Source organism: Phascolarctos cinereus, unplaced genomic scaffold (genome assembly GCF_003287225.1).
Source record: "Phascolarctos cinereus isolate Bilbo 61053 unplaced genomic scaffold, phaCin_HiC Scaffold_4;HRSCAF=312, whole genome shotgun sequence".
NCBI lineage: Eukaryota > Metazoa > Chordata > Mammalia > Diprotodontia > Phascolarctidae > Phascolarctos > Phascolarctos cinereus.
In genome coordinates, this window is record NW_027555847.1 from 320,321,786 (window position 1) to 320,340,162 (window position 18,377).

The following is an 18,377-nucleotide window of genomic DNA, read 5'->3' on the forward strand; positions in this document are numbered from 1 at the left end:
TTGATAAACTTTTGTGATTATCAATTTGTATCTAAAGATTCCTTTGTAATAACTAGATCCAAATTCACATATTGAATGAAAAAACAAACAATAATTACTTGAACACAAATTCTGAAGAAACAGGAAGACAGAAAAAAACATGACCCACCTATTACTACGAAGTAAACGTACTAATGATTTTGAAATAATGCCAGCTTCAGATTTTGGTGATAAATGCCAATACAGTTGAGCAACTGCCATCACCACCTGAAAAAAGTGTTAAATATCATTAATAACTCTTTTTAAAAATCCATCTAATGCTGAATTGAGGTCTATATGCACATATAAATCTGCAAGAATAAACCTACAAGATGAAAATTACCAATCCAAAACTACAGGAACATAGAGCTCAAATACAATTCAGAAGCCACTGAGTCCAATGTCCTCATGTTACAGATAAGGAAAATGAGGTCCAGGGAGGATAAGGGACTTGCCCAAGATCTCACAAGTAGTAAAAGGCTTTGAACCCATTTCCTGTGATTCTAATTCCAGTATACTTCCCACTGCATCACAAGTCCTAACCTTGAGAAATGCTCTCTTAAAATTTAATGAAGGCACAAAAATGGACAATAAAGCACATTATATTCTACACAATTATAGTTGGAGCTTAATGTTAATGTGTAAGAAAAAAATTCAAGTCAGCGCAAAACTTGCTACTTTTGCCTCTGGGGTGGCACAGTAAAAGATCATGATTGAAGAAGAATAAAGAATAGTAAAGGAGGTTTTGAGGGTTTTGGAGTTGAGGAATAGGTGAGAGATTGATTTAAGGAGTGTAAAATTTGGGCGGCCTTCAGAAAATGAAGAATGAGGAAGAAGAAAAACAGAAGTAGAAGAGAAGGACTAAAGGAAAAGGAAATTGTTAAAAACAAGGCAAGCCAATCAATAAGCATTTATTAAGCACTATTATTTCATAATAATGAAAAAAAGTAATTACTGACTCAACTACATGAAAATTAACAATTATTACTATAATAATTATCAATTTTATTGTAGTTACTGAGTCAACTTTTAGAGTCAACATATTTATAATAATAATAACATTATTTATCACCATTTTCTCAAAAATAATATTTATTTTATTTTTTATTTATGGAATAAAGCAAGCATTTCCACAACAGAGTACAATAAAAATTATTTCAACAAAACTTCAAATTTAATATGTACAATCTGCCATCCCTTTTAAATATGTAATAAAGTTAATGTGCAAATTTCTTTTTTTTCTTTTTTCCCTCCCCCACCCAGAGATGGCTACTATTAGACACAAGCATGTGTGTATATTCATTTGCATATATGTATATGTATATAAACATAAAATCATTCTATATATACTTCTATTTATCAGTTCTTTCTAGGGTTACACATAGTCTTCCTCCATATGTACTTTGTAGTTAATTTGAATATTTGTAACAGTCAAAATGACTTACTCAAAGTTCTTAAAACAATATTGTTGTTACTATATACATACAGCATTCTCTTCATTCTGCTCATTTCGCTCTTCATTATTTCGTGCAAGTCTATCCATGTTTTTCTAAGATAACTGAGCTCTTCATTTCTTATAGCACAGTAGCATTCCATCACAATCATATACCACAACTTCTTCAGCCATTCCCCAATTGCCAGACATCTCCACAATTTCCAGTTCTTTGCCACCACAAAGAGAGCTGCTATAAATAACTTAGAACATAGAGGTTCTTTTCCTTTTTCCCTAATCATCTTTGGAAACAGACCTAGGAGTGGTATTGCTGGGTCAAAGGGTATAGGCAATTTAATAACTCTTTAGGCATACTTCCAGATTTCTCTCCAAAATGGTTGGATCAGTTCACAATTCCACCAACAATAAATTAGTGTCTCAATTTTTCCACATCCTCTCCAACATTTGTCTCTTTCCTCTTCAACCATTTTAGCCAAACTGACAGATGTAAAATGATACCTCAAAGTTATTTCATCATTGTTTCTTAATAGCATTTATATGGTGCTCTAAAGCCTGCAAAGTGCTTTGAAAATATCACATTTAATCCTAAAAACAACCCTGAGAGGTGGGTGCTATTATTATACCCATTTCATGACAAACGGAGGTTAAATGACTTGCTCAGGTTCACATAATTAAGAAGGGTCTGAAGCTAGATTTTAATTCAGGTCTTCCTTACTCCAGGTTTAGTGCTCTATCTGCTGTGCCACTTACCGACTTCCAATTCTTTCTAAACCAGGTATACGCATCCAGAACATTACAAAAACACCTAAGACATATCAAACCTAATCACTATAACTTCTGGAGATTTACATAGGTACCAATGAACCAACGATACTGCCAAAAGAAATCTAGAATGAATGACAGAAAATTACAGTCTTACTAAAGAAAGTGAAGAGAAAAAGAGTACACTGCTACCAATCTAAGAAAAGGATGTCTGAAAGCAAGATTTGGGAAGTGAACAGCTTGGTTAGGAAGATTATTTGGAAGGGGGGTGGGAGAGGAAGACTTAGCTTCCTGGAATACAGCATAAAAAGTAAGCAGGAAAAAAAAGTTTAATTTGAGAAACACATCACAGGAATGGAGGAAAAAGGCATAATATAATAATTACTGGTGGAGTTCATACTCTCTAACATAAGAAGAGGCACTGGCGATTTCCTTACTTGTCTTCATGATCCATTTCGAGAGCAGAGAATTGTATTCTGAATAAGACTTTTATTAACACGAAGAAAAAACACATAAAACACATATGGGGTAGAAATGATGGGAACTTTGGGGGAAAATGATTGTTCCATCTTTGAATTTCTAATAGAAAAGACAGAAATACCCTAAAAGACACCTTAGCTTTTGGGTAATAAGCTCTCAAACAGTTCATAAACAGGATAGTTTTTATGAAAAAAAAAATCCAATACGTGAAATCATGCCAAAAGGAATAAGAATCTCTGAAGAACAAATGTTTAAGATTTTTTAAAATTGCAATAAGGAAGAAAAAGGGAGACTTGTCTAAAAAACAATGACCATACATAGGGAATTCATCACCAAATGCAAGGTATCCCACCCTCCATAGGGGGGGAAGTAGATTATATAGCACTTCATTTTCATTCAGTTGTATTTTCAGTTCCTGATTCTCTTCCTCTCCCGCATACCAATCCATCAAGAAGGCAAGAAATAACAAAACCCATTAAAATATGAAGTCATTTAAAATAAATTTCCAGACTAGACCAGTTTTATATATATGTGTGTGTATATGTATGTATGTATATACACGTGTGTATATACACACGTATATATACATACATATACACATATACACACATATATACACATACACACATATACACATATACATATACATATATACATCACACACACACACACACACACACACACACACACACATCTCCAAATTGTATGCTGGAGGAAGAGTGCATTTTTCAGTGAGTCATCTGGAAATGAGATAGGTCATTGTGCTGATCAGTTACTAAGAGTTTTGCAGTTGACTACCTTTACAATATTGATGTTAATGGGTAAATTATTCACCTGATTCTTCTCACTTCACTTTGAATCAGTTCTTATAAGTCTTCCCAAATTTTTCTGAATCCATCCCCTTCATCATTTCTTACACCATAATAGTATTCCATCACATTCACACATCATAATTTGTTCAGCGATTTCCCAATTTATGGGTATCTCCTCAGTTACTAATTCTTTGCCATCACAGAAAGAGCTGGTAAAAATGTTTTTATACATATAGGGTCTTCTTGTTTTGCTTTTGATCTCCTTGGGCAAAACAAGTAGCAGCACTGCTAGACTGAAGGGCATGCACTTAAAACCGCCTTTTGGGTTTAGCTCCACCTTGCTTTCCAAAATGGTGAGACAAGTTCACAGTTCTACCAACACAGTATTAATATACCTATTTTGCCACAGCCCATCCAACCTGTCATTTTCCTTTTCTGCCATCTTCTTCAATCTGATGGGTATAAGGTGGTACCCCAAAGTTTTTTTTTATCTGAATTTCTCTAATTACTACTAGGAGGCAGCTAGGTAGGTCAGTGGATAGAGTGCTAGGTCTGGATTCAGGAAGGTCTGAGCTCAATTTCAGCCTCAAACACTTACTAGTGCTTGACCCTGGGTTTGAATTGTTGTTGTTGGTTTTTCATTTTCAAAGATGACCAATGACACCAAGTGGGCGATATCTTGATTTGCACGTGAACTGTATTTAAGTGGGGCAGAGTTGCACAAGTCATCAGCCTCACTCTCTTCCAGAGTCACTGAAGCTTAGTGGCAAGACAAAAGGAAAGATGACTGGAGATGGCCCAGAGTGCAGTGGATGACCTTGGCACCTTCGGTGTCTGATCAAGTTCGAAGTGCTCCATAGTACCTGTTTCAGATGCCTTTACGGCCATTAGAACAAACTATTCTTATATAACCATTCCTCAGCAGGAAGTCTTTACATGTTTGAAGCAGACCTCCTTCTAACTCACCACTGGTTTGAGGCCTGGTCAGTAACCCTCAACATGGTTTGCCTATCTGCTAAGACAATTTTACCAGAGTATGGCTGCTGCACATGCTACAGTTTCTTGGAGCCACAGGTGAGGGTTGGGTAGTAAGTGAACACTGAAGATGGATGAGCTTCCCTAAAAAAAGGGTTTAGAAAGCCCTCACACAAGAAGAGCTAGTCCTCCTTGAATACCCCATAGACCTTTAGAATTAATTCACTGGAGAAAGAAATAGTAAACTATTCCAGCATCTTTGCCGAGAAAACCCCATGGACAGTATGGTCTATGGGGTCACAAATTTCAGACACAACTGAACAACAATTGTTAGTATTCAGAGCATTTTTTTCACATGATTATTGACAATTTTAATTTCTTCCTCTGAAAAAATGCCTATTCATATCCCATGATCATTTGTCAATCAGGGAATGGCTCTTATTCTTTTAGATTTGGCTCGGTTCCCCATATATTTGAAAAATGTGACCTTTATCAAAAAAATTTGCTACAAAGATTTCCCCTCATTTCCCAGCTTTTCTTATACTTTTAGCTTCACTGGTTTTGTTTGTACAAAATTTTTTTAAATTTATGTAATCAAAATTATCCATTTTCTCTCCATGAATCTGCCTCTTTTTTTGGTCATAACTTTTCCTCTAACTATAGGAGTGACAGGTAATTTCTTCCATGCTCCACAAATTTGATTATATCACCCTTTCTATCAAAATCATGTTCCTAATTTGAGATTCTCTTCATATAAGGTATGAGATGGTGATCTATTCACACTTTCAGATTATTTTCCGTTTTGGTCAAATAGTGAGTCCTTATCCTAATAGCTGAGATCTCTGGGTTTATCAAACACTAGGTTACTGTGTTCATTTATTTCTATGCACTGCATACCTAATCTTTTCTACTGATCGATCACTCTATTTCTTATCCAGAACCAAACTGTTTTGGTGATTACAGCTTTGTAGTATAGTTAGACATCTGATAATGCTCAGTCTCATTCCTTCCCATTTTTTTTTCATTTATTCCCTTGATATTCTTGACATTATGTTCTTCCAGATGAATTTTAAAATTATTTTTTCTAGGTTTACAAAGTAATTCTTTGTTAGCTGATTGACATAACACTGAATACATGAATTTAGGTAATATTGACACTTTAATTACACTGGATCAGCCTACCCATGAGGAATTAATATTTCATCAAATTATTTAGATGTCTTTATTTGTGTGAAGAATGTTTTGTAATTAAGTTCATATAGTTTCCCCTGTGTCTCTGCTGTAGATTCCCAAGTACTTTATACCATCTGTAGATATCTGAAATGGAATTTCTTTTTCTATCTTTTCCTTCTGGGTTTTGCTGGTAATATACAGAAATGCTGATTGATTACATGTGGATTGATTTTGTACCCTGCAACTGTGCTCAAGATGTTAATTGTTTTGACTAGTTTTTAATTGACTCTCTAGGGATCTCTAAGTATACCATATCACCTGCATAAAGTGATGCTTTTGTTTCCTTATTGCCTATGCTCATTCTTTCCATTTCTTTTTTCTTATCTTGTTGCATTTTACCTAGCATTTCTAGTAAAATTACCTGGTATTTCTAGGAAAATACTGAATAATATTGGTGAAAATAGACATCCTTTCTTCACCCCTGATCCTACTGAAAAGACTTCTAGTTTATTCCCAATACAGATAAGGCTTGCTCTTTGTTTTAGATACACTACTTATCATTATTAGAAAAGTATCTTTTTTGCCTATGCATTTTAGTGATTTTAACAGAAAGGGTACTATATTTTGTCAAAGACTTTTTCTGTATCTATGGAAAAATCATGTAACTTTTATTATTTTTGTTCCTGACATAGTCAATTACACTTAAAGTTTTAATAATATTGAACTAGCCTCGCAATCTTGGTATAATCCCAGCATGGTCACAGTGTATGACCTCTGTGATGTAAGTATTACAAACTTGCTGGTATCTTATTTAAAATTTTTGCATCAATGTTCATTAGCAAAATTGGTCTACAGATTTCTTTCTCTCAAGAAAGCTCTTTCTAGCTCTCAAGACCATATCTGTGTCATAGAAGGAATTCAGTAAAACTTCTTTACCTGTTTTTACAAACAGTCTATGTAATGTTAGAATTAAATTTATTTTTGAATGTTTGGTAGAATTTAATTGGGAATCCATCTGGTCTTGGGGTTTTTTGCTTACAGTTTATTTATTTTTCTAAGTTACTGTAATTTAAGTATAGTTATCTCTTCTACATCACAACTTTCTCCATCATAGTTTTAATATATCATGAGTCAGCAAAAGAAATTAAATGGAAATTTTTTGAGAGTTTTGTAGAAGCCATGGATGACATGTGAAGGCCAGCAGATGACACAGTTTAAAAACTAAGAAATGTATGAAATATATGTAGAGTATTTTTACTTAACAATGACCTACCTATAGCCTATAACCAAATACTTAACCCAAATTTTACAATAAGGTACTATAAACATCCTATAAAAGAAAAAGAAAAAATATTTAGATTTCTTCTCTAGTACAAAAGGAGAGCCAAGAAATTTTACATGGATTTTCCAGATCACAGGGGCACTGCATCCCTAGTTCCTGCTATGTAGAAGAGATAACTATATTTTATTTCCCCGTCTGTTAATCTGGGCAATTCAAATTTTTACAAATATTTATCTATTTCAATTAGATTGTCAGTTTTACTGACATGTAGTTGAGCAGTTTTTCTTTCATCATCATTAGTTATGAATAAAACATTGTTGATACCAGTAATTTCATTTTCTTATTTGTTTCCTTAATCAAATTAGCCAATGGTTTATCTATTTTATTGATTGCTCCCCCAAAGAAAAAGCTCCTAGTTTTATTAGTTCATGTGTGTGTGTATGTATGTATATGTATATATATTGTTTATTTATATATATATGCATATATATAATATATATATATATTATATATATATATATAGAGAGAGAGAGAGAGAGAGAGAGAGAGAGAGAGAGAGAGAGAGAGGAGAGAAAGAGAGAGAGAGAGTCTTCTCTGCCACCACAGTAGTTTTTTATAGTCATTCTTTTTTTTCTTGCTTGCTCATTTTTCTAGCCTACTTCTTGACTTTGTACTTTATTTTCACAATGGTTTCTGTACATATCTGTGTGGTGGATGCCTGGCCTGAGTGTTTATCTTTTCTGTTCTTCTGCTGCTTTCACAGTTCAGTCTGGGGGCCTGCAAGTTTTCACAACACAGGATCCAGGAAGAAGTCTGTTACATTATCATTTGTGCTTGCATTCTGCAAATTCCTGACCCAGTTTGAGTCTTTTGGCTTGCATATGGTTCAATTTCCATAAAATGCTGCTGGACTTAATCATAGTATACATATAGGTCAATAGGAAGTTCTGCAGGTTCAAAGTGAATGAACTGCTGGTTCCCTCTTGGTTGTGGTCTCCTTCCCTGGTTTATTCAACTGTAGGCTTATGTGCAAGACTAAAGGTTAGAACTGAGTCTCCAGTCTACTCTTGGGCTTAAAAGCACACAGCTATTTTTTTCTGGAAACTGTCCCTTCCTCCTCACACAGGCAGGGTCCCTGCTCCCTTGCCTCTGCAACCAATCCTCTCCATCCTGGAACTATGACCCAGAACAGGTACTGGATGACAAAGCTGCCAGTTGCCCTCTGTTCCTGCTTCCAGTGCAAGTACAAGGGTCCCCTGGGATCTCTCTCTGTCCAAATATTCAGTCCTCTTACCACCGCTGGTCACTAGGCTGCTCCCCACTGCTTCCACAGCCACAGACCACTGCTACAACTGGTGCTATATAATTGGCCAGCCCCACCTCAGTGTGCTCAGACCTCTCTATCTGCCCTGGGCTAGAAAAGTGACTCACTGTAACTTTTTCTTGGCTTTCTCAATCAGAATTCAACCATGTTCCCTTTATAGGTCATTATGGAGGAAAATATGAAGAAACTAAGACAAAACTACTACCTATCACTTCACCATTTCACTCTCCCTCTCTAGGTGCTCTATTATAGATTTTTAAAAGATACATCTAGGAGATGAAGGGAGGAAGAGAAACTAGGATGAATAAAAAGCACAGTATGATCACAGAAGAACAGTTGTCTGGAACAATGTAGCTCAGAATGAGCAACAGCAAGTTTAAAAAAAAAGCTAAGAAAACAAAAATGAATTGTTGTCTTTATTTAGAGGAAAAGAGCAAGTAAAGGATTAGACCCAAAGGATTTGGGTACATGGGACAATAATACCCAATAAAAAGGAGAGCATACAGTTGCTTAGTTTTTTATTTTGCTCCTGTTTTCTCTGCAAATGAGATACAAAAAATCTAATTAATTGGGAATAATATGATAACTGTGAGTAAAAACATAGTAAAAGAGCATCTGATTGTCCTGGATAGGTTCAGATCTCAATGCTCAGATGATGACCAGTCATGTCAGACAAATTTGAATTCCTTTAACTGAAAGGGTTACAACTTGGGTAGATCAAAGGTCAGCTGTAAAAATAGTTTATCTAGATTTTAGCAAAGTATTTGACAACATATCTCATTCTGTTTTAAAGGTAAAACTGATGAGAGGGTGGGGCAGGAAGGAAGGCAATGATCATTTATTCAGTGTCCACTATGTGCCAAGCATGATGCTAAGCATTTTTAAAATGTTCTTCTATCTTATCCTCACAACAATCTTGAGAGGTAGGTGCTATTATTATCATCCACATTTTACAACTGAGGAAACTGAGATACACAGAGATTATGTGACTTGTCCAGCATCACACAGTTAAGTAGTTTCTGAGGCCACTTTTGACCTCATGCCTTTCTGACCCCAGGCTCAACACTCTACTATGTGCCACCTAGCTGCTTCAAAAGGCACAAGTTAAATGTAGATGAATTCAGATCTAGTTCAAGGGCCAAACCCAAAGAATGGTCTTTAATATCAATTTTGGAAGCAGTCTTTACCATCCAAAAAGAGGGAAAAGGGCCTATTTGTATAAAAATATATATAGCAGCTCTTTTTGCTTTGTGCTAAGAATCAGAAATACAAAGGATACCCATAAATTGGGGGATGGCTAAACAAGTTGTGGCACATGATTGTAATGGAATATTATCGTGCTGTAAGAAATGACAAGCAGGATGATTTCAGAAAAACCTAGAAAGACTTACGTGAACTGATATATAGCGAAGTGAACAAAACCAGGAGAATGTTGTACATAGTAACAGCAATATTGCATGATGAAGAATTGCAAATGACTTACTATTCTCAGCAATACAATGATCCAAGACAATCTCAAAGGAGTAATGATGAAGCATACTATCCGCCTCCAGAGAAAGTACTGATACTGTTTGAATACAGACTGAAGCATGTTATTTTTCACTTTCTTTAATTTTTTCTTTTATTCAAGTCTTCTTGTACAAAATGATTAATATGGAAATGTTTTATGTAATTGCATATGTATAACCTGCATCTCAGGGAGGGAGGGAGCAATAAAATTTAGAATTCAAAACTTTAAATAAAAATGTTAAAAAAAATTGAAAGAAAAAAAAAGAGATCTTTAGTGGCTTGTCCTAGAGATCTATCTTTGCCTCTGTCCCTTAAAATATTTTTATCAAGGAGCTAGATAAAGACATCAGTGGCAAGATTTTCAATTTAGTAGATGACACAAAACTATGAAGGATAACTAACACAAGAGAGTAAGTGTTTAAGAAGAGTATATCAGGATAAATCAAGTAAGATGAAATTTAATAGGAATAAACATAAAATCCAATACAGATTTAAAAAATAAGTTTTGTAAGTAAAAGAAGAAGGAGCAATTTACTTGAAAGAGAATAAGAAGTTTTAGTGGACTAGAAGCTCACTATGACAATAATTTGATTAGCCAAGAAAGCTAATGCAATCTCTGGCTACAAGGCATTCAGTAATAAGATGACTGTCCAAATGTACTTGGTCCTGGTCATATCAGATCTGCCAAATCAGGGTGTTAAAATAACACCAATCATTAAACCCCTGGATATTAGACTTAACAGGAGAATAACACCGATGCCTTCAAATGTTTAAAAGGGTGTCACAAACACTGTGTCACACATACAAAGTAATAAGGAGCAGAGAAGGAACACTGACAGATGGAGATAGAAAAGGGCTAGAACGTAAGACCTTGTATGAGAGGTAGCACTTCAGTTGAGCTTTGAAAGAAGTTCGAGATTCCAAAAGGCAAGGAGAGAGTACCTTCCAGACATGGGAGACAACTTGTACAAATGCATGGAGATAGGAGATGGACTGTTGTGTTATTTATTTTGTATGCTTATTTACTTATTTCTGTAACTGTTGGATCCTTCCAATGACCACAGAATGTAAGGTTGTTTCCATCTTTTTCTTTGAATTCTCAGCACCTAGTATAATGTATGACACGCATATTGGGACTTCAGGGTTATTATCATAAGAAAAATGCTTTGCAAATGTTAAGACACCCGATAATGGAAGTTACTGCTACAAAGTCTAAGTTTATACAGTTACCAGTAGAATTCTAGGCTCCCTCCCCAAAAAAATCAGAAAAAATGAAAGGCTAAAGAAACAAACACCTCAGCATTTCAAAGTTCTCTACTAAGAGAATAACACTTTAGGCCCTTAAAAAAGTGAGACTTAGTGAGTAGGAAGTTAATATGACTTTAAAGTAGGTATATATGCTTAAAATAAGTTATCTTGGTGTATGCTCAGCTTCTTTTAGAAAATCAACAAAGAAAAAAATTCAAGTTCATCACTGATACTTTCTACAGACACCAGTTTTCTTTATCAAAAACTGTACTGTTTTGCTATGGCTTCATTCCTGAAGGTAAAGGATAGCTAGAAAAAAACTTGATGAAAAAGCTATTTTGGTGATTTTCCTCAAAAGAAAAAAAAGTCCCTGAATTTGTAATTAACCAATGTTAGTACATACTGTTCAATTTAGACATATACCTCTACTCTCTTAACAACTGATCAATTGTATTTCTAGTAATGTTCTTTTGAATATGTTTAAGTGTTTGTTGGGAAGTATCTGTTACATTAAAATAAGTTATCAATAATTTTTTGTTCAAAAAAAGATACTTTCATGCCACCTTCATTTATTTAGCTTATATCAACAAACAAAAATATATACCACTAACGCAAATACATAAAGAAAACATTTTTAAAGATCAGTATGTTAGCCTTATACTTAATGAAGCATTTGGTACTTTTTTTTAAAAGACTCTTTGGGTACTTTAAAGATATAAAAGGAATAAAACATTTAACATACCGCAGCATTCCTACTCTGTAGCAAAGGCTTTGTATTTCTAATGAGCAGTCGATGGTCCGGATCCATAGCATAAGATATCTTAATTTTGTCATTTTTTTCTTTTTGTTCTTCATCAGATTCATAGAAATCCTTTTCAATGTTCTCTTCTATGTTGTCATCCTGCAAGTAAAAAAATTAAAAAATCCAGCTCCATGAAGAAGTTCAGTTACTAAAGACTCAAATATTAAGAATGGAAACTAATGTTCAACCAAAGGACACAAAGGAGCAATGACCAAAATTCTTGGTCCCACAGTTACTTTCAGACCATTTCTTGATCATAGTCCTTCAATAATCTTTCCTTTTTTGAGACTGATGATATTAGTTCTTACTATCCTCTACCTATCCCTCTTGCTATCATCTACCAAAATCTGGGAAAATCAACCTACTTTCTCAAAAGCTCAGGTATCTGATTCATGTTCTTGCTCTCCTCAAACTTTAATGGAGATACAGCACAGGACACCCAACCTAAGAGCCCTAGAAATAGTAGACCACTAGCCCTGACTCTAGTGAAGCTCCTAATAAAATCACCAAGGACAACAGTGCTTTCTGGAGGTGTAAACTGGCAATAGATTCTTTCAATACTGTGGCCCCTAGCCTCCTCAGCAGCCACAGCTATGGAAGTTCTGGAAAAGAAAGTTCTCAATATCAAACTCCTTGCATTCTCTTCTCCCATTAGAATGCAAACTCCCAAAGCGCAGGGAAAGTCCTTTGGCCTGTATTTGTATTCCCAGCACTTATCACAATAGGTATTTTTAAAATTCCTGTTGTCTTACTGAACAAACACAGTTTATGTGCTTATTATAGGCTTGCACAACATACGGCCTGCAGACTGGTGGCAGCCCGACAAAGGATTGGGCGGCCTACAAAAAATGCCACTGCCCCCTCTCTTGTTTGTCCCGTGACCCACGGCAACCAATCATCATTAGTCTGTTTCTAGTCTAACCTATGGCCTGAAGAAGTTTACAAGTTGTGCAGGTCTGGCTTATTGTATGTGTCAAGTACTGTGGTAGGTACTGGGGATATAAAGACAAAAATCAAACAGTCTCTATTTTCAAGAGAATCTCATTCTATCGAGGAAGCCAACATGTGCATAATGCAAATATATACAAAATAAATATACAGTACTTCATGGATAGTGAAAATGAGCAATTTGAAATATCCAACAGGCATAAAATAATTTGAGAGTGGAACAACTGACATTTTAAGGACAAGGAAATGCTTCCTATTGAAGGCAACAGTAACGCTGAGTCTTGAACAATTTCAGAGATCACAACAGGTGGGGAGAAGACAGTCCATTCTAGGCAAGGAAAGACTTCTGAGTCACATGACAACAAGATAAAGGACTATTTTCTCTGATATTCCCAACTTCACAAATCTCATCAAAAATAAAAATTATACACAAGAGATAAAAACAATTGTAGTTATCTCTATGGACTAAGACACCAAGGTCCCTAAAGAGAAACTATACAAAGGAACTAAAGATGCAATCCAAGATAACACACCCTACAAACATGAGCCCATTTTCTCTCTACAAAGAAATGCCAAAAACAGACTCCATTTCAACGGTGAACAGATTAAAAGAGCAAAAATATATTTATTTCCCTATTTCAATTAGAGAATTAGTACTAGAAGAAATTATTTGAGTACAAAATTAGTCATTTCTTCTTGCTTGGTTCTTTTTATTTCAATAATGCTAAAAACGGCAAATTTCTTAGTAAATATAAATAAACATTCTCAGATTTTGGTTGGGAAAGAGGAAGTAGGGCTCTAACCAAAACGAGACATGAGATGAGAAATTATAAGATAGCTCTTATATTTGACTTGATTATTTTAAGGAAATTATTACATTTTAAATATATACTAATTAACTTCAATAATAAATTCCAAAGTGTAATATTGTCACCTTTCTTCAAATACATAAATTGTAACAAGGAAATTACTTGTCTCTTAGGAGTACTCAAAAGAAGACTGAATTGAATTACACCTCTGCATCAAAAGGAGTTGAAGTGACTCCTCTTTTATATAGCTTTAGGCCAAACTAGCTCTGTTTAGTGCATTAGTAAACCAATAAAATAACAGCTAAACAATCAAAAGCTCTAAAAGCTTAAGCACGAAGCAACAGTCTATAGTCTACTATAAAGCAAACAAACATGCCTCAGCTCCCATCAAACTGCTGCATGATGAACCAACTGTATTAACCCACTGAGCACAGTAACGAGCAATTAAAGCCCTCAAACACATGCAAAATGCCACTTTTTAATGAGCCTTCTTTCACATTTCATCCTCAGTATAAATTAATATACTTCTTTAGTACCTGAGTCTGTTATTCTGATAAAGGGCATCATGATTTTAGTTATCTGGCTTACAGAGTCACAGGTAGTAACTTTTGTAAGCAGTATGGAAGACAGATAATTTTATCCCTTAATGAATCACTTAACCTTTCTCAGACTCAGTTTATTCATCTGTAAAATACTAATAGAAGCCGTTAGCATTTCTATAACACCTAGTATGTTCCAGGAACTGCATTTCACAATTTACAACTGTGCTTTACAATTATTACCTCATTTGATCCAAACAGCTCTGGGAGGTAGGTGTTATTGTTATTCTCATACTAATAGATGAGGAAAATGAGGTAAACAGAGATAGAGAAACTTGTCCAGGGCAGAACCCACAAAAAAACGGAGTGAAACAATTTTCCAGCCAAAGACAATTTAGAAGGTCAGCAGGAAAGGTCTGTGCACATGGATGAGAGTGGAGAACAGTCCAGTGCAGGCCACACAGCACAGCACCGGCCCTAACAAACCAGAACAGGCCTTGGGAGCCCTTGAATCAGCAGTGGCAGTGGCTGCTTCTGGAGCTCTGAGCCCACAGATGGTAAAGGTGTTGAACAACTTGTCAGAAGGAGATTATAGGGGTCTTTTTGCTGGCACAAACTCTAGGCAGGACTCTGTTGCTTTGCCTATACTCAGATCTGGGTCACAGTCCTGGGTGGCAGTCCTAGGGTTAAGAGGAACACTAGCACAGCAGAGTTTGTGGCCACAGTGGAGCAGGGACCATCTTCAAAGTTCCAGGGAAGAAAACAGTGCTTATGGTGACTCACGGGCCAAAGCACAGACCAGGAGAGTAAGAAACACACCTTTCCTTAGATCATGTCACCTTGGAAGAACTGAAAACTTACAGGTCCCTAGAAGTACCTGAAAACAGCTGCACAAATCACCTGAAGCTTGGGATAGCATGCCCTTCACACCCTGGAAGTAGAGCCCTATTTGAACAAAGAGTTAAAAGTCAAGTAATAGGCTGGGAAAATGAGCAAACAACAGAAAAAAATTCTTACCAGAGAAAATTGCTGCGCTGACAAGTAAGATCAAAACACATGCTCAGAAGAAGATGACAAAGTCAAAGCTCCTACATCCAAAGCCTCCAAGAAAAATATGAATTGGCCCCAGGCCACGGATGAGCTCAAAAAGGATTTTGAAAAATCAGCTAAGAGAAGTAGAGGAAAAACTGGGAAGGGAAATAAGAGTGATAAAAGAAAATCATGAAAAATGAGTCAGCAGCTTGGTAAAGGAGACACAAAAAATACTCAAGAAAACAGCACCTCAAGGGACCAGAGGGCATGGAATATGGTATTTTGGAAGGCAAAAGAGATAGGATTACAACCAAGAATCACCTACCTGTATAATCCTTCAGGGTAAAAAAATAGTCATTCAATGAAATAGGAGACTTTCAAGCATTCCTGAGGAAAAGACCAGAGCTACATAGAAAATCTGACTTTCAAATACAAGACTCAAGTGAAACATGGAAGAGGTAAACAGGAAGGAGAAATCGTAAGAGACTTATTAAGGTTTAACTGTTTACATTGCTGCATGGAAAGATGACATTTGTAACTCATGAATCCTTTGTCAGTATTAGGGTAGTGGGAGAGAAAAAAATTATATGTATGTACAGACAGACAGATAGATAGATAGATAGATAGATAGATAGATAGATAGATAGACAGACAGATAGATAGACAGACAGATAGATAGATAGAGGACACAGGGTGAGTTGAAGATGAAGGGGTAATATCTGGAAAATAAAATTAAGGGGTAAGAGAGGGTTATACTGGGAGGAGAAAGAGAGAAGTAGAATAGGGTAAATTATCTCACATGAAACAGACAAGAAAAGGCTTTTACAGTGGAGGGGAAATGGGGGAAGGTGAGAGGGAATGAGTGAATCTTATTCTCATAGGATTTGACTTAAGGAGGGAATAACATACACAATGGGGTATGGAAATCTATCTTACCCTACAGGAAAATAAGGGGGGAAGGGGACAAGAGAGCAGGGGGTTGAAAGAGGGAAGGGCAGATTGGGGGAGGGGATAATCAGAAGCAAACACTTCTGAGGAGGAACAGGGTCAACAGAGAGAATAGAATAAATGGGGGGTAGGATAGAATGAAGGAAAATATACTTAGTTTTTACAACATGATTACTATGGAAGTGTTTTGCATGACTACACACCTATAACCTGTATCGAGGTGCTTGCCTTTTAAATGAGGGTGGGTGGAGAGGGAGGAAGGGAGAAAATTTGTAACTCAAAGTTTTAAAAACACATATTAAAAAAGAAAAAAGAAAAGATAAATTTTTTAAAAAAGAAAAAAGAAAATAGCACCTCAAAAAACAGATTAGGCCACATGGTAAAAGAGGCACCAAAAAAACAAACAAAAAAAAAAACCCAATAAGGACAAGACGTCTTGAAAAGCAGAACTGGCCAAATGAAAAAGGAGGTACAAAAGCCAACTGAGGAAAATAATTCCTTAAAATTAGAATGGAACAAATGGAAGCTAATGACTTTATGAGAAATCAAGAAACAATAAAACAAAACCAAAAGAATGAAAAATAGAAGACAATGTGAAATATTTCATTGAAAAATAACTGACCTGGAAAATAGATCGAGGAGAGAATTTAAAAATTATTGGACTACCTGAAAGCCATGATCAAAAAAAGGGCCTAGATGTCATCTTTCAAGAAATTATCAAGGAAAACTGCCCTGATATTCTACAACCAGAGGGTAAAAAAAAATCAATCACCTCCTAAAAGAGATCCCAAAATGAAAACTGCTAGGAATATTATAGCCAAACTCCAGAGTTTCCAGGTCAAGGAGAAAATATTGCAGGCAGCTAGAAAGAAACAATTCAAGTAGCATGGAGCCACAGTCAGGATAACACAAGCTTTAGCAGCTTCTACATTTAAGGATCAGAGGGCTTGGAATATGACATTCTGGAGGGAGCCAGAATTACAACCAAGAATTATCTACCCAGCAAAACTGAGGATAATCTTTCAGGGGAAAAAATGGATATTCAGTGAAATAGAGGACTTTCAAGCCATTCTTGATGAAAAGGCCAGAGCTTAATAGAAAATTTGACTGTCAAATACAAGACTGAAGAGAAACATAAAAAGGTAAACAGTAAAGCAAAATCATAAGGCACTTAAGGTTAAATTGTTTACATTCCTACATGCAAAAATTATACTATTAATTTTCTCATTATTAGGGCAGTTAGCAGAGAAAAAAAAATATATATATATATATATACACACACACACATATGTGTATGTGTACATATATACATATATAGGCAGAGAACACGTGTGAGTTGAATATGAAGGGATGCTATTTTAAAAAATAAAATTACAGAATGAGAGACGAACATACTAGGAGAAAGGGAAACGGAGAGGTAGAATAGGGTAAATTATCTCACATAAAAGAGGCAAGAAAAAGCTTTTACAATGGATGGGAAGAGGAGGGAGTTGAGGGGAAGCCAGTGAACCTTACTATTATCAGCATTGGCTCAAAGATAGAATAACATACACATTCAACTGGGTACAGAAATCTATCTTAGCCTATAGAAAACTAGGGGGGAAAGGGGTGGGGTGATTATGAGGGAGGGCAGATTGGGGAAGGGGGTAGTCAGAAGCAAAACAGGAGGGACAGGGTGAAAGGAGAGAGAATCAAATAAATGGCGTAGGGGGAGAACAGGATAGAGGGAAATAGCAATAGTAACTGGGAAAATTTTTTGAAGCAAATTCCTCTGATAAAGGTCTCATTTTTAAACATATAGAGAATTGAGTCAAATTTATAAAAATAAAAGCCATTTCCTAATTGATAAACAATCAAAAGATGAATAGTTATCAGATGAAATAATCAAAGCGATCTTTAGCCATGTGAAATAAAATGCTCTAACTTGCTAATGACTGGGGAAATAAAAATTAAAACAATTCTGAGGCACTACCTCATACCTATTAGACTAATAGGATAGAAAAGGAAAATGAGAAATGTTGGAGGGGGTGTGGGAAAAATGAGACATTAATGCATTGTTGATGGAGCTATGAACTGATCTAGCTATTCTGTAAAGCAATTTGGAACTATGCCCAAAGGGCTATAAGACCATGCACATACCCTTTCACCTAGCAATACCACTACTAACTATGTATCCCAAAAGAGATAAAAAACAAAAATGAAAAGGACCTATATGTACAAAAATATTTATAGCAGCTCTTTTCTAGCAGCAAAAAACTGGAAA

General features: G+C 35.5%; 1 protein-coding gene across 1 annotated transcript in view; it reads right to left on the reverse strand.

Moving 5' to 3' along the window:
- The window catches only part of AP3B1 (adaptor related protein complex 3 subunit beta 1), a 327,381-nt gene that overhangs the window by 185,829 nt on the left and 123,175 nt on the right, over positions 1-18,377 (reverse strand). Inside the window, exons 8-9 of the mRNA XM_078153162.1 lie at positions 11,779-11,937; positions 149-246 (exon numbers count right to left, since the gene is read on the reverse strand). Of these exons, the coding sequence (XP_078009288.1) occupies positions 149-246; positions 11,779-11,937 (257 nt within the window). The remainder of the gene's footprint in view (positions 1-148; positions 247-11,778; positions 11,938-18,377) is intronic.